This window comes from Misgurnus anguillicaudatus, chromosome 12 (assembly GCF_027580225.2).
Source record: "Misgurnus anguillicaudatus chromosome 12, ASM2758022v2, whole genome shotgun sequence".
NCBI classification, from domain to species: Eukaryota; Metazoa; Chordata; class Actinopteri; order Cypriniformes; family Cobitidae; genus Misgurnus; species Misgurnus anguillicaudatus.
This window is the reverse complement of record NC_073348.2, coordinates 39728376-39752055: the sequence shown is the minus strand read 5'-3', so window position 1 is coordinate 39752055 and position 23680 is coordinate 39728376. Positions and strand designations below refer to the sequence as shown.

The window sequence follows — 23680 nt, the reverse complement described above, 5'->3', positions numbered from 1 at the left end:
TATTTCAAAAGCATTAATTACTACATTTAGTTAGAAATTATTTAACAATCGCAAGATCAAAACATAACATATCATAGAAAGATATGCAGATATAAACCACCAATGTAGTGCAAGTGCTGTCCTGTTATACATACTTAAAGGTGGAATGTGCCGTGTTTTGGATGTGGAAATATTTAATCTGTTTAACATGCAGTAATCTGTTTAAATTGTAAGTTGATCCTCTCTAAAAGTGCTTTTAAAACATTGCCCTGTTTGGTTTAGCATCCTGACACAGCCCAACCAATTCGATTTATTCAGTCTGCCGCCATGTTGGTTCCAAAGCGATGGTCGTCCAGAGCATGCGCTTTAAACCTACTGTTTTGTACCAGGATGCTGGTCATTCAACCATCGAAACAGGAAATACCTCATTTTAAAAAATTTCCACAGGACGAAGAACCTCAAAAAATTATGTATTGTTAAAATGAGAAGGGACCTAATTTTGAGATAAGAACAGCACATTGTGTACATAAAATCTGTTTTGTTTTTAGCCTGTTGGCTACTCACTAATTTATAATGTTGTGCTAATGCTTGCATTTCTTTAACACACTAATATAGTCCTTTAAGTAAGTAATCTCAATTTCATACAGATTACAAAAAACCCAATGCATGAATACGCTAACTCTTTCGGCAATTTTTTAAAAAGTTGCCAGCCAGCGCAAGCATTTTTCATGATTTTCACAAAAGTTTAATGCCTTCCTGAAAATGTTCTTCCTAAAATATATAAACATGCAATATATCAAATAAAAAAAAGAACAGACCCTCTGCTTTAAAAAAAAAAAAACGTTTCATCCTACCTTCATCAATTCTCTTTTTATCACCTCTCAAATATGGGTAGGTTTCTTAAAAAACACCAAATTTTGAGCAAAAAGCTGAGATAATTGCATTATTGTGAAAGACTTCTGATAGAGATCCCATTCAGAGCGATCCTTAAAAACATACACAAAGTTCTTACTCTCTCATATGAGGCGTTACTTCCGGGTTGTATAAGTTGTGGAAAAGCCGGAAATACTTGTCATTGGCAGGGAAGTGTTTTCTCTTAATTGACGAGTTAACTCGTCAGTGGTAGGGAAAAAGTTAAAACCTTTTCTCCGTTAAGTTTTTTAAGCACATTGACCGGAATCAACAGAAGCAGCATTCATTTCTAATGAAATGACATTTGTACACAACTTTGGGGTTTTACCTCAAACAATACTTGCACAAAGAACTATCACGTAAATAGCTTGTTATCAAGTCAATTACGTTGTTAAAAGTGCAGTGTGTAATTTTTAAAAGGATCTCTTGACAGAAATGCAAAATAATATACAAAACTATATTTTTAGGGGTGTATAAAGACCTTTTTTAATGAACCATTATGTTTTTATTACCTTAAAATTACGTTGAAGTCGCCATTTTGTGCAGCCATGTTTCTACAGAAGCCCTTAACGGACAAAGTTGTCTCTGATAATGACATTTTTCTGGTGGTGGCTATCGTAGCTTCTCTATGCGTTTCAAAAGCGATGGGTGAGCAGTGCACTGAGCCATTGGTTGCAATTCGCAACCTCACCACTAGATGCCACTAAAATGTACACACTGCACCTTTAAGTCAATGTCTTGAAAAAACTTAACAGAGAAAAATACATGGGACAAACTCTTATGATCTATACAAACTGAGATGTAAACGTAGTTGTTGTCATAAAATTGTGTATTGTTGCACTATATTGGTGTTTTAAAGAAAAGTAAACATGTTTACAACATGAGAAATTAGCGATTAGCCAACAGGCTAATAACAAAGCAGATATTATGTACACAATGCGTTATTCTCATCTCAAATTAGGTCATATGTCTGTTCTAATTTTAACAATCCGCATTTTCTGAGGTCCTGTGGAAATTTGTTAAATTATGTATTTTTTGTTTTGATGGCTGAATGAACAACATCCTGATACAAAACAATAGGTTTAAAGCACACGCTCTGGACATCCATCCCTCACAGCCTCGTTTTGGACTAAATAAGATCTATCACACGAGTTTTACACAAGATTAGGACGTCATTATTGGGCTGTTGGCTCAGGAATAGTGCACTTAAGCATTAATATCTTTAGTGAATAGCTGTTCTAGTTGGGTAAATACATAAAAGATTATATGTGATGCCTGAGGTCTTTAAAAAATTTGCAAAATTACAACAATGATCACAACCTCTTATGCAATATTTCACCTAACTGAATTCATACATTCTAAATGATTATGCATTGGGTATACTTTGTATCAGTAACTGTATACCGTGCGATCGAACCCACAATCTTTTTACACTTGAGATCCATGAAGTTTTATTTCCTATCTTCATAGGATTTATACGATCACTTTTAAAGGAATTGAAAGATGCGATGTACTGTTATTGTACAATAAGCCGCACTTGTGTGCTTTTTAAGTGAAGTGGTCGAGGTGTCCTCTGATATCAGAAGTTGGTTTATCACCAACTTTTCTAGATGAAACGTCTGACGTGCTTTTATTGTTCAAGGGCTGATTTAATGGAGGAGATCAAGGCTTTATGTGTTTTGTCCCGGACGGTCTATAAAAGCGTTTGGCACGTGCTGTGTGGCCGAGCGTGCCGTCCATTTGCACATTAAAAAGGACATTCATCACACAGCGTCAGATCTGCGAGTCACCAGCCAGCTCTCGCAGGGTTTGGTGCAGGGCTGGGTGGAGCCAGGGCACTGGTGCATGTCCTTGAATGTGTGTTTGTGTGTTTTTGTGTGTGATGGGCATAAGGACCCACCTGGTGCAGTATATGTGACACTCACACCTCGCTTTAAAGGAATAGTGAGAGACACACATTCTTCATCTTCAGGCATCAGAGGACAGTAGCTGTCGTCACCTCCTTCAGCCCAGGGCAGCCATTAAACACGACCTCGTTCATCTCTCAACGCGTTTGACAGGCCGAGCTTGCGTTTGCCGCTCACTCGCCTCCACGCACAACATTGGAACAGGACAGACAGGACAGACAGGAGCTCAGCGTGTGTCTGAGGAAGTGGGACGCTCCCCGTCCGGAATAAGAGATGCCGAATGTGCCGCTCATCGCATGGAGGGAACACTTTCTCCTCCGCTCGGCACGCACTAACACGCTCCTGGGAGACTAACATGCAACCTGTGATTAATCTGAAAAACAATTTGGGTTGGAGAGTTAAATTGGGATGAGGTAAGCCAGTGACTGAGCTTATCGCTGAGCTACTTCAGATGGGACCTATAATGTGGTCATGAATTGCGTAGGTTTATGTAAGTTTTAATGGATGCTTTTAACTTTTCTGTATTGTCTTCTTTAGTCGTGCCAGTGTTATTTATCTTAAAGTGAAGGACGTTTTGCCTGTACTCGGCTCGAGGGTTTCCATCTATCCTGGGGGTTTTGTTGTCGTAGCCGTTTTCACAGTGAGCCAGCATATTCAGGGTTCGGTGCATATAGCTGACATGTTTGTGGGTGTCACAGGATTTGGCAGTGTAATCAGGTCGATGAGCATCTATGAGCCTTCATTAACATAATGCACAGCAAGCCAGAGTCAGTTAGAGGAGATTTATACTGACGTATCACTGAATGCCCTTCAGTATTTTAACACTGATTTGTTTTTTTTTAAATGTGAGGGTTTAATGGTGTTTGTATTTTTGACTTTGATCATACCCTGGTTCCTGGTTACAGGTCAATAGCTTGATGAATAACTTAAGGTTTACACGTCCGATGTGAAACAATGATTGTAACATTGATTTTAATCTATCTGATTATTATTTTAATTGTAAGTGCAAATTTTGCTCATATGTAATGCATTCATGATGTCAGACTAGCAGTAACAAGTACAAAACCGTGATATGTAAAGTAGAGATGCACCGATATATCGGCCAATAATCGGTATCGGATAATAAAAGCTATTTTTCACGTTATCGACTAGAGATGCTCGGTTATGGGCAAAAACATAATCACGGTTATTTAGCACGATTATTCTGTGGATTTGAAACATGCATTTATTTAACCTTTTTATGTACCGTACTTTCCGGACTATAAGCCGCACCGGAGTATAAGCCGCATCATTCAAAAATGTGTCATTAAGACGAAAATATATATATATAAGTCACAGTGGACTATACGTCGCGTTTATTTAGAAAATTATTTCAAAGCCGATTTCCAAGCCGTAAAACAGACATTTAATCTGGAAAGGCAAGTCATTCAACTAAACAATAGCAGACAGAACAGCAAGCTGAATAGATGTCTGTATGTCAAAGTAGTAATATCAGTTATTTAAACGATAATCCATAGCATACAGAACTTACCTGGAAGGTTGAATAGGCAAAATTTACCAAACAAGCCAACTAGTGTGAAGTTCGCAGACTTGTAATTTCGCATCACTGAATTCATTGAATTACATAAATACAGGAGCAGCATATGGCGGACTCTCGCGGCTGTAGACAGTAATCTTGTCTCTTGCCTCATAAATGTCAAAATTAATTCATACTGACTTACAAAGTGCACCTGACTACAAGACGCAGCACCAGCCAAGTTATAAAAAAATGCGGTTTATAGACCGAAAAATATGGTAAGTATTGCAATAGGCTAACGTATCAAAGCAGTGATGCCTTTGAAGTGCCAAACACATTGGTCCAGCAACATGCAATTTATATTTTATTGCCCAATACTTGTTTGACCTCAATTATCTTATTTTTTGTAATTGTATGCATCAAACATTTAAATTTAAAATAAAAAACGATTAATTGTACAGTGCTACTATCGGCTGTCAACCGATAGTTTTAAAAAATCCGATAGTCATTGCCGATATATCTTGTCAATCAAAAGAAAACAGGAAAATGTAATGTATTTGAGCTCTGTGTATAGAAAATGTAAAAAAATTCATTGAGATTTATATGAATGAATAAATTCAGAAAATGTAATTGGTTTGGTTTGGTTCGGTTTATTCACACAAATACAAAAATACATACAATACAAAACAAAAATAAAATCCATATATTGTGCAGGGAGAGGCAAAAAACCCAAAGGGCTTATTTAAAGCCTCCAACTAAACAACAACAAAAACTAAACTAGGCCTAAAAAATTTAATCTTCAAAATGTAGTTAATGCAATTTAATATAACCACCAAACTATCGGTATCGGCAGATACGAGTCTAAAATGATCGGCTGTTGGTATCTGTGGAAAAAAATTCATATCAGTGCATCTCTAATTTTTAAAAAAGTGGATATTTTAAAGTTAAAGAAATAGCCTTTCTTCTCCTCAAATTCGTGTTTTAATAAGAAAATAAAATCTTTTAATCATTACATCTGATCAAGACAACAGGGATGCATGATTTATCGAAATCATAAAAAATATTGCAATATGCATCCCGTACTGTTTGAAATAACTTTCAAATGTTGTATGTAGTCAAAGTTTTAAGTCGATGCAGATAGCAGAGAGACTGACGAGACAGAGAGAGAGTAATGTTTTCTTTTGCTAGAACAAATGTGATACATGTAAATTAGTTATATCGTTTTCAGCTTTTAAATGCTATCAAAATAAGAGTTCAATCATTGCGCCAAAGCAATATCGCATACTGCACACCACTTCATTAAGCAAGTTATCGCATATAGCATTCCCCTCGGCAATATCGTGCAGGCAACATGAAATGAATTTTGCAAAATGAGTATTTATTTTCTGTAATATGAGTGATATTACTTTGTAACATGGCTGTGATGTCTTACATCATTAGCGGAAAGTAAAGCAATTTTAGAGGTAGAGAAAGTTCATACATTTAATACCTCTCTCTCTCGCTCTCTCTCTCTCTCTCTGTCTCAGCTCAAGCCCATGAGAGAATGATGAGCCCGACTGGGTCCAGTCCCAATCCCAACATCCCATCAGAATACTGCTCCACCATACCGCCCATGCAGCAGGCCCGAGCCGCTGGCACCCTCAACTCGCCTCCCCCCACCGTCATGGTTCCCGTGTCCGTCCTCAAACACCCCGGTAATGACGGTACGCACCAGCACTGCCAGCTGGAACGCACAGTAGTCAGACAAACTAAGTGAATTAAACCAATGCATCCTAATTTGCAAATGATGCATAGCGTTCCAAATCACAGTACTTTCAAAACTGATTTCTCCCTGTTTCTTAAGCACACCTAAAGATGTCCCAAAAATGTATTTGGTGCCCCAATCTTAAAATGGTCCTGATGATGTTTCCATTTGTGTTTCTCACAGGTTTTCCACGCGAGCAGAAGCATGTGTGGTTTGCTGACGGTATCCTGCCAAACGGCGAGGTAGCAGACACCACGAAGCTCTCGGTGCAGACCAGGAGAACCTCGCAGGAGTCCAGCCCTGTGACTCCAGAACCGCCTGGAGTGAGAGAGCTAAATCCTCTTTACCAGTCTTCTACATGTCCGATTACGACACTCAATGTGATCCATTGATTTGCTGCGTTTCAGCCTGACGGTAAAGTTCCTGACGGGTGCGACGAGAGTTCAGAGGAAAGATCTGAGGAAAGATCAGCTGTGGAGAGCCGTCCGCTTATCAGGGACCAATGGGACTACACCCTGCTCTCCGGGTTGGGCGGCTGTGTACAGAAAGAGGTCAGTCTGGTGCCCGAAGATGAGGATGGTTTGCCTCCACTACTCATTACTACAGGAGAGGAGGATGAAGGAGGTAATTACTTTTAAAGGATACAAAAATATTATCATCTTAAGGAGGATAGATGGCATGTTTCTGAACTTACTGGACAGTAAAAGTTTGAAAACAGCAAATCTAATGTGAAACTACTTGATAATACAAAATACTACGAGACACTGTGTTAACAGTTAAAAATATCCTGTTATGAGATTATACAGTAAATATATTTTTTCATTTTCAGATTTATTAGTTGAGGAACGACCTGCAGTTTGCCAAATACTCTTGCTGTTGGAGGAGGGAGGTCCAAGACCTCTGACCTTTGTGCTCAACGCCAATTTAGTCGTGAATGTCAAGCTTGTAATGTGTAAGTTTTAAGGTCATATATTGAATAGTCAAGATATGTGATGGTATTGAGACGTGATGCATGGCTCTGTTTGTGTTGTAGATTGTGGGAGGAGATGCTGGTGTATCAGTTCGAATGGTCTTCAGGGAGTCGGTCAAAAGGAGCTGCTGTTTATAATCGAGTGTCTCTCAGAGGAGAACAGTCTGCCTAGAGACATATTCAACCTGTATGTTAGTATATACCAGGATGCACAGAAAGGTATGTACAGTGTGTCACACAAGACTTAGAGTCTTTTATAAAACTACTGTTTTAAGGGCCGTTCACATTATAACGTTAACGATAACTATATTAGCATCCACACCAACGAATGATAATGCTAACTTTATTCTAATTAGCTCGCGAAGCGCAGTACTCATGCAAATGATTTGGCATTTATTATACCATCGCATATTTCCTTTAATTTAATCTGTTCACATGTCATTAAATGTATACATATGCTGTACTTGTTGCATTTACAGAGGCTATAACCAGCAGATGTCCTCAACACACTGTGTTTCGCTGGTCTCTGAACAGTGAATCTAGTTTGTCTAATATCTTACCTTCTGATATAGTCATTGAAATTAAATCAGAAACATTTATGAAGTCAATTTTACTGCAACAGCACTGGACGCATGAGGTTTTTTATGTAATGGACCTCAGCTTCTCCACAGCGTCATTTCAAATTCAATAAAGTGCACTTTAGATTCAAGTAGATTTTATTGGCTTTCATTGGTTTATCGTTCATCAGTCGGGGAAAAAAGATCACTTGGCAAGTGATCCCAACGATATCGTCCCAACGATATTGTTCTTTGTATCTTTATCATTACAGTTGTGGTGTGAACTTTGCTATTTTCTTTAAAGTAAAACGATTTTTAAAACTATATTTTTATATGGTTATTGTATATTATAATGTGAACAGCCCTTAAGACTTCCTGAAGTCACTTATAATCTTTCAAAGTTTAACAAAAAATTTACCATTTTAAATCCTTTGAGCTCATTTTGCTTCTTGATGTACATAATCCTTCTTATATTTGTTATATAACGACCTGTCATGTAAAAACCCATCTGAAGCCATTTTTTTGTGGTTTACTGATTTCTACATAAAATCATCTGTAAAAATATAATCTTGATATCTTTAGTATTGAGGGAGTAAGGTCATGTCAAAGATTGAAATTAATGTGAAATGAATGATTGAGATCAAACTTTCATGCTCCTCATAATCATTACAGGGTGTCTGCGGATCCTTAAAACATCTTAAATTCTGTAATATGCAAAAAGGCCTTAATTAGCATTAAAATGTCTTAAATCTGCATACCAAAGATCTTAAAATGTTATCCAACCAACACCGCCAAGAAGATTGTAACTGTTTTATACATGTCTCAAAAATTTTATATACATTTTTTAAATTTCTATTTTTGCCAAAAAATATTTCACTGCCATTGTTTTGTCTCAAGATGCACACCACAATGTATTTTATGTTTAACATAAGCACAAGTTATGTTAAAAAAAACTCCTTAAATGTCCTAATATAAATAAGACCTTGTCCTGGGTTAATCTAAACTTTATCTTGGTAACCACACCTAATATTTTAAAATTGTTGTTATATAAAACCATGTGTTTATTTTTGATACATTATTTGAACCAATTATTATTGTCTCATCATTATTGTCATCGTAAATGCTTTTGCCCATTTAGCTTTATTTTTATTACCAAAAAATATCAGATTACTTGATCATCATCATCTACCAAAATAACTGTTAGTGAAACCCCTAGATTGGTTAAAACATTTTAAAATAATGTGATTTTAGTTAATTAAAATGCTATTTTTCTTTATATATTTTATCATTGGGGATTTTTTAAAATTTCGTATGATGTTTAAGTATTATGTTTAATATCAGCAAAGTGTAAAACCCCTAGAAAATACATCTTGTTTTTGTCATGAAAGATAAAAGGTTCTAAAAAAAACCACATGCACACTGGACAATGAAATTAGACTTCATTATCGTGATATACGTCTTAAATTTCAATTATTATGGTCTTAAAAAGTCTTAAATTAGACTTTGTGAAACCTGCAGAAACCCTGCATTAGATAGAGACTTTAACCAGGATTTCACAGACAGATTTTCGCTTAGATCAGATATACAAGCAAAAACATGTTTTATTTTTGTGGAACAATATTCTTGTAATCATAAAACATTTAGCATCTAAATCGGTGTTATGTGGCGCTTATACACTTTTGTCTACAGGAAAATTCATCAAGCATCTCGGTAACGTGACGTTCACAGACAGTTTTCTGGGCAGTAAAGATCACGCCGGCGTGCTGTTTTTCTCGCACACCTTTCAGCCGTTGGATGGTCTGGATCTTCCCCCGGAGGCTTCTTTCCTCTGTGGGATTTTGATACAGAAGCTGGAGGTGCCCTGGGCTAAAGTTTTCCCTCTCCGACTGCTGCTGACACTGGGGGCGCGATACAACGGTAAAACCCCTATATGCATGTTTAAAAACAGTGCTGGAGAGGACATTTAGTTAGTCTTTAAAACTGAAGATCTAATATTGGCTGTAGTATCTTTGAGAGTCACATGTTTGTTAGGCTCCTCCCCCTGATCATGTGATCTGTTGTTTGTTTTCTGCAGTGTATCCCTGCCCGCTGGTGAGCGTGCGTTTCCGTGACTCGGTGTTTAAAGAGACCGGACACACCATCATGAACCTTCTCGCGGTACATGTTCACAACATTTAACTTTTTCTAAACCTCCTGACAGTGTTTTATACGGTGTTAAAGTATTGTGTAAACGGCCCAGGCCGAAATCTTTGATCGCTATTTTGAAATGGCAGAAATCTGTAGTGTTTCTTCTTGAATATGTGTGTTTTTAGGAAGTCTCTTGACCGTCACACTTTGTTTTTTCTTGTGTTTGGCTGATTTTGACACAGGACCTGAGGAATTACCAGTACAGTTTACCATTGGTGGACAGCTTGAGGGTGCACATGGAGACGGGCAACAGCTTCATCGACATCCCCAAATCCCGATTTAATGAGGTCAGAATTGTGAATCACACAACGCATTCAGTCCCTGGTCTCTGTGATGTCACTGACGTCTATTCTGGCTGTTGTAGATGCTGAAGGTGGTGAACTCCTCCAATGAACACGTGGTCAGCTTTGGTGCCTGTTTCAGCACCGAGGCCGATTCTCATCTGGTTTGCCTGCAGAATGAAGACGGAAGCTACCAGACACAAGCCAACAGCGTCCCAGGAAAAACCAGGAGAGGTTTGTTAAGCGTTGTTACACATCCACAGCTGAACATCTAGTTAAACAACATTACAGTGGCTTTGTTATCTTAGATGTTAGGTCAAGCTAGGGCCACACCAAAAGATTATCAAAATGTGAGAGACCACAGATATGATGGAAAAAAAATTTACGATTTACCAGTTTTGCGTGGATTGCCGCTATGTGGTCAACACACCACACATCTTCAAATTCCCTTCATATAGGTTCACAAACAATGCGAGTCTCATGATCTAACGATGTCTCTTGTGGTCAAACATTACTTCACAGTAAACAAACACGACGGGCATAAAGTAATGGACTTAATACTATGGACTGTTCTCCATCTCACTTTGCACTGTGCCTGCTTAGTCATGACTGCAGTTGTTGTGGTTTCATTTTTCATCAGCTCGCTTTCTGATTGGGTATCGTTTTGTTTCACGTGACCATCTACACAGTATGCATGTGTTTGTCCTCAACAGGATTTCTGATCGTAAAAATCATTTCCGATTTGCGATCGGAACGTCTTCGACATGCTTTAGACAATCTTAACAAACGCGCACCACAGGAAAATCTGATAAGATAATCGGTTCAACTACGAAGATGATCGGGACTTTACCTAGCATTGTCGTAAGGGCGGTAATTGGCCCAAATTCAGCCTGATTGTCTTTTGACGTGACGTTAATTATTTTGTGTCTATATGGTTCAATAAAGTGTAAAAGGGTTAAAATTTCAAAATAAATTTGCAGATTACTTGTGTACCTTCTCTTATTTGAGGACCAAGTCTAAAATTTCTAGTTTTATTTCATTTTGAAAGAATATTTGGGGGATAATTGCAAAAATGTCAATGTGATGTAACCGGTCTGTGTCAATTGGTGTAACTAGTAGTTTTTAAAATATAAATATATTCATAAAAAATGTGGAATAAAATCTAATCATCTAGTTTAGTGTAATATGATTTTTTTCATACATTTTTACATCATTTGTCAATGATTATTTAGAAAACAGAGCTGTTTTCAGCATATGTCTGGACAAATATTACAAAAACGCATTAAAATTTACATTTAGAAATAACAAATAAAATGATATTTTAAAATGATTGTTTTATCATGTCGCTTACATGCCATCAAGGTGGATAAAATATTTAATATTTCTCATTACTTGGCGCAATTGGCGGTTACACCATTTGACATTTTCAGGTTCATTCAGTCTTTTCTTTCATAAAAATTGTGCTCATTTATTTTTATTGTATTTTTTTAAAATGTATTTAAGTACACTATGTGCACTGCAAAAAATGATTTTTTTTTAAGAAAAAAATGTCTTTGTATTTTTGTCTTGTTTCAGTAAAAATATCTAAAAATGCTTAAATTAAGATGCTTTTTCTTGATGAGCAAAACTACCCAAGAAAATAAGTCTAGTTTTTAGACCAAAAATATCAAATTTAAGTGATTTTGTGCATAAAACAAGCAAAAAAAATCTGCCAGTGGTGTAAGCAAATTTTTCTTGAATTTAGTGTTTACCCCATTGGCAGATTTTTTTTTTGCTTGTTTTGCTCATTAAGAAAAAGCATCTTAATTTAAGAATTTTAAGATATTTTAACTGAAAACAAGACAAAAATACTAAGACTTTTTCTTCTTGAAAATCAATTTTTGCAGTGTGCATTGAAATAAACCAGATGCATGCTTTTAAAACAATGAATTTCTCAACTTGCCAAACCATGTTTTTACACTTGGTACTTTGTTTGGGACAAACTTAAGTTAGATGGAGTCCTAACTGCTGTTAAAATGCCTTTATGCTTTCACTAAAAGTCACTAAATTTCTTACTGCTTAACATCTTATCTTCACAGTGACCGGAGCTAGTTTTGTGGTCTTCAACGGGGCTCTAAAAGCCTCATCGGGATTCATTGCCAAATCCAGCATTGTAGAAGGTAAAATTGCTTTCGTACCTAAATGTGCTCTGTTTCTCTCGTCGAGTCCTCATTATGTTGCACTCAATGTGTTTTTATCTTCAGATGGTTTAATGGTGCAGATTCCTCCTGAGACTATGGAGAGTTTGCGACAGGCCCTCAGGGACCAAGCTGATTTTCAGATCCCCTGTGGAAAAGCAGACTCCGAGGAGACGCGAGAAAATGTTACTGTGCGCTGGGTTGACTGGACCGCACCCATCAACACTGGGTAATAATGCTTTTTTAGCAGATGCTTCATGTAAATATACGCCTATATTGTGCTAATCATGATTTGTTTGGCCATTGCTGCATGTGACCTTCAATTTCTTTTCTAGATTTAATGAACTCCAGTTATTAAAGTACACTGAAGTTTCCTCAATCATTAACTTTATTTGTGCATTGCATCTTGATTTTTTGTTATTGTTTAATATATGTTAGATATATGCGAGGGTCTGCAGCATTTATCTCAAGTAGTAGATCTTAATACCAACAATATCACCAAATGTACATCCCCTAAATGAGTATAAAAGAAAGTCTTTGGCTATAAATACTTTGTTTACATACATTTGCAGGGTCACTAGTCCTATAGATGGCAGATCTCTGGATGGTGTGTCCAGCGTCAGGGTTCGACAGGATTCAGAGTTTGAGCTGGACGGCCGGAGCATCAGGTGTACTGAGGTAAGAAATGTCACATCTATAACGCTGTTTCTTCCTTCCTTCCTTAAATATTAAATGTTTTTTGAAGAGCCATCCTTTCCCCATTTATTGGGTATTATTGCTTCTCGTTAGAATTTCAATGTTGTCTCCCAAAAAGTTTTTTTGTCACGCCCATAATGCATAAATGTTTTCCTTATCTAAAATAGAAAACATGAGTGTAGTATCTGGACTATCATTGGGGTGGGTGATTCTCGCGAAATTAGACTTATGAGGTGTCATGAAACATTTTGATAAAAAAAGTAAATGCAAAGTAAGAGTATCAATATAAGAAGCATAAGTTACAAACATCTCTTCAAGGACTATTTTGCACATGATTTCAAATGAAATCATACGAACCAATTTTGTTTTTTTCCACCTTTAAGGGGAAATTTTCATTACCGCAACGTGTCCATGACTGGATTTGGGTTCTTTGACATGGAAATATTTATAATAAAAAAAAAAAACTATAAACATTTACAGGAAAGAAACATGTGGTATATTGGTAAATGTAGAGACAATAATAAGGAATATAAATGTTTTATAAAAAAGAAAAATTTTCTCATCCTCCGCAACAACTTTCAATCATTGTTTAAGCCCTCATGGAACTAACATTTTCAAAAAAAAAATTGTTGGAAGGGACATAATTGTGACTCTCCAGATTAAAGTTGAAATTTTGTTTGTCATAGTACCTAGACAACTTTTTAGTTCTCATTACCGAAACGTGAGTTCGTAAATGTATATATTTTATGTAATATCATGTTGCGGTAATGATCATTTTTGATGATGGTAATCTAAAAAATTTAAATATTTTTATAGCAAAAAAATTGACTTCAAGGGCTTTTTAAAAATTCTGATGCTGGACACCTTCTAAGTCTGGATTTCGTGAGAATCACCCGGGTGTAGGAAAATATAAACAGATGGTTCAGTATATTGACCGTAAATGCATTCTATGAGAATTCATATTTCAAGTTTTGACTGCAAATGTGTCACATCCATAATGCTGGAAATTCATGCTCACATGTCTTCTTTAGGTGCGTAACGATAAATTGCGATACACACTAATAATGCCTGTTTATTCACATTACTTCTCATATATTCCCATGGAAAGTTTCCAGCCTTGAAAATTCCCAGAATTTTGCAACCCTATGCACAGCTTTTGTGTATTATGGCTCTTTGATAAGTAAGAAGTCCTTATCAATCTGAAATCAATATGAGTTTGAGTCGTTTATAACATACATTTGAAAAAGCAACACTCGTCAAACATAATCATTATAAATATTCTTTATTATCATGAAAATACCTGAAAAGTTTTGAAGAACAGCAATATAAATATATGCTTAGCCATTTCCTGGGGCTGCATGTGTTAATGGTACTTTTTCTGCGGCGCACTTTTGGATGTAGCGGCATTTCACCATAGTTAATTGAGAAGCATAGCAAGCAAATTGCATGTTTTATAGTCTTCATGTCTCCTGTTGTCCATCAGGTCTTTTATTTGCTGAAGTCCTCAGATGTATCGCTGTCTGCCGTCCTCACGTCATCGGCTCAGTTCCAGAAAGAGATCGCCACGGCGGGCTGTGCGGCTCTCTGTCCGCATCTCTCAGTGCTCATGGCCAATGGGATCAACCGCCTCGCACTCAGAGTCTCCACCGACTCCGATATGGTACTGGTTATTCTTGGATATAATAATCAATTAAACGGCAGTGTTGTGGAAGCTACTTATGATTTAAAGAACTACTACAGGTCCTGTGTCAAAGACAACAATATTTGTACAATAAATTAACGCTCAAATTATGAAAATTTACTGGAGAAGCTGCATTACAATGTTTGTTAACAGCTACTTTCCATCACAGATTTGCGCAAAACTTTAGCCTTATTTTTTAAATATCGACTAATGACTATTGCGAAATGACAGCGCTTCAATTAAGCGATGATATGCGACCGAAAACTTTGTTTTTCCTCTCGCGATAAGTCTTTCCAAACATCACGTTGACTGCATTATTTTTAATGTAAAAAGTTTTAAGTTAATCCAAACATAATTCTACAATTTTTAGATTAAATTAATTTTAAACATCTTTTGTAGTCTTATATTATATAATTAGACTTTATTCTCGTCATGAATATAGCATTAGGAGCTGGCATGGTGTTTAAAAGAAAAGGAGATCTAAGAGTTTTATCCAAACATTAATGCCAAGGAAAGCCTTAGGAGCAGTAACGTATAGGTGTTTTTTGGAGGTAATAGTAGATTATTTTAAATCAAAAGAGATGAAGGAGTGTTATCCAGACATTAATGGCAAGGAAAGCCTCTTATACTTGGGAGCAGATATGTATTGAGTGATTTATGGGAGGTTTTAGTTCATAACATGTCTTCTTCAAATAATGATTATGTGACTTACGCTCACCTAAAGGATTATTAGGAACACCTGCTCAATTTCTCATTAATGCAATGGTGTAATGGTGTGGGGGATATTTTCTTTGCACACTTTAGGCCCCTTAGTGCCAATTGTGCATCATTTAAATGCCTAACTGAGCATTGTTTCTGACCATGTCCATCCCTTTATCCTCTGATGGCTACTTCCAGCAGGATAATGCACCATGTCACAGAGCTCAAATCATTTCAAATTGGTTTCTTGAACATGACAATGAGTTCACTGTATTAAAATGGCCCCCACAGTCACCAGATCTCAACCCAATAGAGCATCTTTGGGATGTGGTGGAACGGGAGCTTCGTGCCCTGGAGGTGCATCCCACAAATCTCCATCAACTGCAAGATGCTATCCTATCAATATGGACCAACATTTCTAAAGAATGCTTTCAGCACCTTGTTGGTTTGAAGGCGAAAGGGGGTCAAACCCAGTATTAGTATGGTGTTCCTAATAATCCTTTAGGTGAGTGTACGTACATCCGGTGACCAGAAAAATTGCAGTTTTGCGAAATACGCATTTTCCAAATTGTCTGAAAACAACCGAATGTGAGTGTAAAAACTTTTTAGCGAAATTGACACGTTTCCCTTTGCCATATTTTTTCGCAATGTCAATTTGCGCAATTTAAAGGGTAATGGAAACGCAGGATGTGACTGAGATTTAGATTGTATAAATGATAATCATTCATTGTTGTTTTTGTAGGTGGAGTACCAAGCCGGATCCGGGGGCCGTCTCCTGCCTCAGAAGTATATGAATGATTTAGACGGAGCTTTGATTCCTGTTATCCATGGAGGAAGCTCCTGCGTCCCTCATCAGACTTTGGACATGGAGTTTTTCTTCTACATCACTCTGAGCATTTAAAAGCTGCTGACATCTTTAATCCAGTGTGGGACCTTTAGGATGAACTTTACGTGTGGAGAGACGGGCCTTGATATTTGCGCTATAGTGTTTGATGGATTTTCAAGGAAATGAAAAAGCACTTTGGAGAAATTCGAGAACCTGGTATTTAAGGTTAAAACAAACAAGTCGTGAGGATTTGGTGGAAAGAGGATCAGGTCTCGGGTCATGTCGGTCATGTCGACCGTGTCTGTCAGGTAAATGCTGGTCTGCTGGTTTTTGTATGACTATAAAGTCAGATATACTAAGAATTATAATCGTTACGTGATTGCGCACACAGCAAACAGGAGCATGTGATGCGTTGCATTTAACAAACTATACATAGTCCGTCTTTCCTGAGCAAGAATCGTCAATCTGCGGTATGTTTTTTCCATCTGTCATAATTCAGCATTACCGTACGATGAGCTGACAAGTTCATATGAGGACTCTTTGTACTTTCTAAGTACAAAAACATCAATTCTCTCTTACTGTATAAAATACATAGAGGATAAGAAACACAGTTTGTTTAAATCGTATAGATGAGATCATCTGCTAAGTCCATTAAGCTTTTATTAAGCTTAAATTCTATTTTTGGAACAGATTCATGTGTTGACTAAAGCTGATATTTTTGATAGGGCATTGAAATTACTTTTTGCAAATGGTCAGCCCAAAAATATTGATTTGAATCTGGAGCAGAATCAAGCTCGTAGCTCGGTATCATAATCCCAACATTGTTCGAGTTTTACTTTAAAACTGCATCAAAATACGAGAAGTACAAAAAAAGGAAGAACGCCTCTACATAGACACATGCTTTAACATTTATTTCCTTTTTTCACACTACTCCGTTAAAGAAAGACAACGTTGTTTGTTGAGCATGGACGTGATGATAAACAGCCCTGTCTATTAACACTACACATTTTTTGATGGTGCAAAAAATGTAACGATGTTCAGCGCAAACAAGTTGGCATGTAAAATCATATTGGGAAACAACAATTCCAGTAATTCAGGATCATAAGGAAACATCTTTCTTTGGATGATGTTCCTGATCTTAAGTAGCAGTTTTATAAATGCAATAAAACTTTTTTCTCATGAATTACTGGACTGAGGTCCTGCAAATAGCTTAAACTTGAACCTGCAACTATAAAACAAAGCTGCAAAAGATCTGAATGATGATGTTTGTTGGCAGGTTTCTGAAGTTAATTTTAAGTATTCCATCTTAATTTTCAAGATTTAAATCTTTAATGTAGAAAATGCACTTTTCTGTAGGCGGTGAAATGAAAGACAGGACGAGTGATTGTTCTCTTTATTTTAATATTTCTTCCCTAAGGATGATATACTTTACGTTACAAACCGTGATTATTCATTTTATTTGATTGACTCTGAATGATTCTGTCACAAACCAAATACAATTATGTAAAAATACACATTTTCTAGAAGATCATGATTGTAATTGTAAAAGATGAAATGTCTGTGGAATGAGTTTGGAGGCGTTTAACATCTGCTCCCATACGTTTGGGCTTGGTGAAATATTTGGGAGGTTAAATGATTTTCTCACTGTTACTGATTCAAATCATAACGATTATTTTGCTTTACAAAAAAGCTGTTAAGATTACCAGTGTGCATAATGTATATCTATTTATTCAAGAAACCAGATTTATATGATGAATTATCTGGTGTGGGACCTGAGGATGTTCTTCAAACAACATTCATTTCTATGTATCTCATGTAGAATAAAATTTTGATAAATATTTAAATTAATTGTCTCTTTTTTACATGTATTATTTTTGTGTTATTAGACAAATTAATTGTCCAGATGGGTGACATCATACACTCTTAACAATAAAGGTGCATCACTATGCCATAAGGTATATATTTTATACACAAAAAATGAGGTTTGTGTTTTACTTTTAGTGGTTTTACCAACATCGGCCACTAGGTGTCAATGTTTGCTGCGTACTCTTGTCACAAATTAATAAATTACTGTCACTGCATTATTATTACTGCCAAAAGGTTTTAAAATAAAAAAAACAAATTCTTAAGACCTTTCCAACAATATATACTTCTATATCAATGGCATCACTGTAAGGAACCATTATGGCGCCTTTACTTTTTACTTCATTACCCCAACTGATCAATAAAATGCTCTTGTTGGTTGTTATACCCATGAAGATGATGTTTTCTGTAAAAAGGAAATATTTTTTTCTAGGAAGTTGTGAACATCAAACACAACACACAGCAAAGGTATTTACTTAACACAGTGACTTAAAGCATTTGTATGTTGTATTTGCATGTTTCTATACCATTACTAAGTTCACCACTATTTTCATTCAAGTTTTCGCAAAAGTTTTCTTTTTTTATTTGTCTAGAGCAGTGATTCCCAATCCTGGTCCATGAGGACCCCTCCCAGAAACTTGTAAGCCTCCTTTCAAAATGGTAAACACGTCTCCCTAACAAGCTGATGAGTTAAATAAGGAGACATCTAAAACATTCTGGTAGGGGATCCTCGTGGACTGGGATTAGGAAACACTGGTCTAGAGGATTTGGTTAAACTGCATGTATAATGTTTGAGCTTATTCACATAACAAAAGTTTAGATGCAGGATTATACTGCAGATGTGATCTGTCCATCGACACGCAATGAATTGTCTGCATTTGTGTGAATTAGTTACAGTCATATGGTTTGTAATAGTTGCAAACATTTAATGACCAAAGATTTCACCAAGTCCTTTGAGCTGCTCAGTTTGCATCGAGTGTCTCCTCATCAGCAGCCTGTGGGTCTTGAGATCCTTGGGAAAGCCTGCAGGAACGGATGAAAAACTGGGCTTCGGACCTGCCCCTACACCACAAGCCGCTTTGTTGCTGGTTCCTGTGATGTTTGGGATCGGGGTGTGCTGGTTCAACGGAGGGAGGAAGCCAACACGAGGATGGGAAATGGGATCTAAAAGAAGCGGCCCGGAGCCCCGGCGCTCATAGGTGATTGGGTTTTTCTTGTGCATGTTCTCAAGAGACTCTCTTGAGTCTACCAACAAAGGGGACTGAGATTTAACAAATCTTCTCTTTTCTAAATGTCCTTTATGGTCTTCTGGACAGTGGGTGTGGGTTCGAGAAAGCTGGGAATCGGAGCTGTACTGGTCCATTCCTAGTTTCCTCCTCTGAATGATGTTACGGAGACTGGACCTTGCCAAATGTGGCAAAAAATGTGGATTTTTTTCTGCTTGAAAAGCTTCTGCACTGCTTTTGCTATGAAGATTGGGATGGGAAAGAGAATGCAGGGATGATAAGCTATCAAAGGACATGTTACGACTCAATGCTCCTTCAGGTCTGAGCTCTTGAACGTTGGTACAGCTCCCATGACCCTTGAAAGAGTTGGACTCTTTGTGATCAACACTGCAGTGCCGCGAGAGTGGCGTATTGCCAAAATCAAGTCTGTTCATTCTGAAAGTCATTTCTTCTTCTGGTTTGATGGCAGAGAGTTCCTCAGTTGGAGAAACACCTTTGGTATGTTGTTGGACCAGGAAAGACTGGGGAATATTCAGCCAAGGCTCGGAATGCAATCTTTGAAGGTGATGGAGTTTATTTACTCGACTGTTCAGCAGGGATGGATGATGGGATGGAGATGTTGGCTGGGAGTTTGTCGTGCTTCGGACGTCCTGGAAGAAGAACTTATCCTCTGTACGGCTTGAGGAAAGAGTCCCCTGTGGCGACGTACTAAGGTAAATATCCGATGGAGAAGCACAAGGAGCTGTGGTGGAATCCCATTGTTCTGCTGTTGAGGCAGGTTGAGGAATGGAAAGATATTGCCTTCCGAATGCTAGTTTGTCAGGGGTAATTATGATGATTTCTTTTCCTCTGGACTTACAGGCATCCATCAACATTTGAAGCGTTTCTTTGTCACTGGCGTTGATGGCGTATATCAGAGCCGAAGAACCCGTACGGTCCTCGAGACACGGGTCTGCCCCGTTAACCAGGAGCAGGGACACTACCTCTGCTCCAGCTTGTTCCAAGCAAGCGTGCATGAGAGCCGTCTTCCCGCTCTTGTCCTGGATGTTTGGGTCAGCCCCACATTCAAGCAGATATCCAACCATCTTAACCTTTGAAACGCTTTGTAAGTCTGCAGGTCTACTTCGGCAGGCGACCATCAGGGGCGTTTCCCCATGTTCGTTACTCTCGTTGATGTAAGCGCCACCTTCTAGTAGTAGACGCGTGAGACGCAGCCTGCTTAGGTGGACGGCCTTTAGCAAGGAGTTGCCATCCACGTTGACCACTTGTGTGTTGTCCATAATTGTCTAGTTCACTGTGAATCACACTTGACGGGGATCATGGCTACAGCCATAACAAAGCCTGTGAACCATAACAAAGCCTGTGTTAGGTTTTTTGTGTGACTATCATTCATGGATAGAAGACTCTGGCTATGCTGAATCACACACAATACACCTACAGAATAGAAGTGAATGATCACATTGTGGTCTATTTGTTATCACGTACTAGATTAGTTGTCCTACCATGCACGTCCCCGGTTTTATCTATCTATTTTTGCTTAGCAACAAGCTGTCTTCCCCTAGCATTACATTTTTTCCTCTTCATGGTACGTCTGTTTTTTGAAAAGCCAAATTCAATAAACCGAGGCAGAGACCTTGGATTTATTGTTTGCTATTACTGCCAGGCAACATTCTCGGCAGCTCATGTCTTTCTCGACGCTCGACCTCCCTCATGCTTTCTTTAGGAGCTACATCTTTCTAAAGCTCATTGTGTTTGCCGTCCTTGATGTTAGTTTCTCCGAGCGCTGTCTGCAGAACATCACGCCCCTGATTGGAGTTTATAAAGCATTTCAATTACAGTCAAGTCAAGCGGCAGACAGTTACAGCTGCTTATGTAAAGAGGGTAAAGATGCCGTTTTATAATCTAGGGTCCTACATCTTAAAGAAGTCTACTTTACTTGCACATGTTTTTAATGTACATGATTGTTTATAATGTGCATACAAATGATGCAGATGTACATTAATGAAAACGGAAAGCTGTATCTGTCCATAACTGAACATGACACTCATGAGCCTGAATTTAAATAAATTTTGCCACATAATTTCTTTATAACTTAGAGAGTTTTACTTTTACTATGCTTATTTTAACGCAACGTAAATTATTATTATATTTTTAATGATGCAAAGTGAATTGCTTCAGCAGAAGTTTGTTATATACACAATGCAATGAAAATAAAGACATACATAACTAACATAATAATGCCAAAAAGTGACCAGAACACTGCAAAAAATAACTTAGTATTTTTGTCTTGTTTTTAGTACAAATATCTAAATATTCTTAAATCAAGATGCATTTTCTTGAAGAGCAAAATGACCTAAGAAAATATGTATAGGTTTTTAGACCTAAAATATCAAATTTAAAGGGGACATATCATGAAAATCTCACTTTTGCTATAATTGGGTCCCCAGTGCTTCTATCAACCTAGAAAATGTGAAAAAGATCAACCTACTTAGTTTTGGTAAACCATTCTCTGCAAGCATGTGAAAAAATAGATCATTGAAATTTGGCTCCACTTTTCAGAAGAGGATAATACCTCCCCTTAATCTGCACTATCCAACCACGGCACTGCCATTTAGTGCAGAGAGAGAGAGAGAGAGAGAGAGAGAGAGAGAGAGAGAGAAAGAATAGTTGACAGCATAATCGAGTTTCAAAAAAAAACTGCCATTATGGTGATTAGTGTTTGCATTATTGTAATCAGTGTTTGCATTATCGTGATCAGTGTTTGCATTGCGGCGATCAGTGTTTGCAATATTGCAATCAGTGTTTGCATTATGGCGATCAGTGTTTGCATTATGGCGATCAGTATTTGCATTATGGCGATCAGTGTTTGCATTATCACAATCAGTATTTGCATTATGGCGATCAGTGTTTGCATTATCACGATCAGTATTTGCATTATGGAGATCAGTGTCTGCTCACACATACAAAGTGGCAATTTTAACATGTTATAATAAATTACCTCTATTTTGAGCTAAAACTTCACATATGTACTCTGGGGATTTATTTGACAACTTAAAAATGTCTAAAACTAAGATTCATTTTCTTGATAAGCAAAATAACAACAAAATCAGAAAAAAAATAATTTTATAAAAAAATCTCAAATTTGTGCATTAAACAAGCTAAACTTTTTCTTAAGCAAAATTTTCTTTACCCCATTGGCAGATTTTTTGCTTGATTTAAGCACAAATTCGCTTTAATTTTATATTTTAGGTCTAAAAACTAGACTTATTTTCTTAGGTCATTTTGCTCATCAAGAAAATGCATCTTGATTTAAGAATTTTTAGATAATTTGTACTGAAAAAAAGACAAACATACTAAGTATGAAAGTCATTTTTTGAAGTGCATTCACCCAACATTATCTTTTTGAAATAGCAACCACCTCTGTTTAAATTCTTAATGAATGTCATTAAATGAAAAATAATTTTGAAAAGACACTGTGACAGCTTTATATAAACTCTTATAAAAGTATACAAATTTAGAAGAATGTGCTTGTGCTTGTGGTATCATAACAAGATCATACAGTATATAGAGTTTAAATGAGAAGTTATGAGCATCTGCCCGTTGTTACCATTGAGGACACGACGGCTGTGACTTCTGCCCTGTCAGCGATGTTCTGCAGCGTTACCGACTCTACTGGGACCGAGCTCCATGTGTCAGGGTACAGACAAATAAAACCTGAATTGGCCTCTCCTGATCTTCAGCACAGACAAGAAAGTCACAAAATCATTTGTTATTATGGCAGTCTGTGATGTATGTGAAATCAGATTCAGTGCACACTTGAGATTTTTAAGAGGTTGCATGAGTGTTTCTATTCTGATCGAGGTTCAGAGCGCTCAGCGTGGCTCTGTGCCATCAAGCAAAAGACAGAAGTATTACACACATACCACTGCACATTTGATAAGAAGGTAAGCAAGCCTTCAATGTCATTTAAACTTTGAGATTTTAGATATTGAAAAATGAAAGAAATCTATTTGCCAAAATCACTTTGATTCATGTAAAAAAGTAAATGCAGTAAGAAATGAGAAGATTTGTTCTTACCGTCTAATCATGAAGAGAATCTGATGGCTTCAGATGGAGGCTGCGGTTGATTTTGTTTGGCCGGTGTCACCAGCTGTCTGTCTGACTGTAGTGTAAATGCGTTTGACTGTGAATGTGTTACACAGGCATGAGATGAACGGATCTAAGCAACAATGAGATGTGCATTATTCATACGCTCAGAGAAACAGGCTGGGCGGGAGAGAAGAAAGCAGAAACAGACTTAAAATAACCTTGAACTTTCAATACAGAATTGACTATTTAATGCAATTAAGAAAGAGATCATAGAAACAAGACTTTCAATATTTTAAGGTTAATTGTGGGTTTATCTCATGAATCATGTTCATTTCACATTTTAAAATGTGCAAAAAGACAATAAAGGGAC

At 37.1% G+C, this 23680-nt stretch overlaps 2 protein-coding genes across 5 annotated transcripts in view; one reads left to right on the top strand and one right to left on the bottom strand.

Annotated features, from left to right (window-relative positions):
* Positions 1 to 17976, top strand: part of zfyve16 (zinc finger, FYVE domain containing 16) — a 23145-nt gene extending 5169 nt beyond the window's left edge. The window contains exons 5-18 of one of the 3 annotated variants that reach the window (XM_055207446.2): positions 5841 to 6008; positions 6242 to 6381; positions 6466 to 6682; positions 6888 to 7010; positions 7092 to 7247; positions 9275 to 9502; positions 9660 to 9742; positions 9955 to 10059; positions 10137 to 10287; positions 12132 to 12212; positions 12297 to 12459; positions 12803 to 12908; positions 14410 to 14586; positions 16049 to 17976. In XM_055207446.2, the coding sequence (XP_055063421.2) occupies positions 5841 to 6008; positions 6242 to 6381; positions 6466 to 6682; positions 6888 to 7010; positions 7092 to 7247; positions 9275 to 9502; positions 9660 to 9742; positions 9955 to 10059; positions 10137 to 10287; positions 12132 to 12212; positions 12297 to 12459; positions 12803 to 12908; positions 14410 to 14586; positions 16049 to 16207 (2057 nt within the window). In that variant the 3' untranslated portion in view covers positions 16208 to 17976. Of the gene's footprint in view, positions 1 to 5840; positions 6018 to 6241; positions 6382 to 6465; positions 6683 to 6887; positions 7011 to 7091; positions 7248 to 9274; positions 9503 to 9659; positions 9743 to 9954; positions 10060 to 10136; positions 10288 to 12131; positions 12213 to 12296; positions 12460 to 12802; positions 12909 to 14409; positions 14587 to 16048 lie in introns of all 3 variants that reach the window. The other 2 variants (XM_055207445.2, XM_055207447.2) reach the window with 2 other exon arrangements.
* Positions 17603 to 23680, bottom strand: ankrd34ba (ankyrin repeat domain 34Ba). Of its 2 annotated transcripts, none has more exons than XM_055207448.2 (3): positions 23299 to 23680; positions 22829 to 22955; positions 17603 to 20562 (listed from the first exon to the last, which is right to left on the bottom strand). In XM_055207448.2, the coding sequence occupies exon 3, from the start codon at positions 20499 to 20501 to the stop codon at positions 18921 to 18923; it is 1581 nt and encodes a 526-aa protein (XP_055063423.2). In that variant the 5' UTR covers positions 20502 to 20562; positions 22829 to 22955; positions 23299 to 23680; the 3' UTR covers positions 17603 to 18920. The 2 variants fall into 2 exon arrangements, with proteins under 2 accessions (XP_055063423.2, XP_055063424.2); XM_055207449.2 differs by having other exon boundaries at positions 22829 to 22950.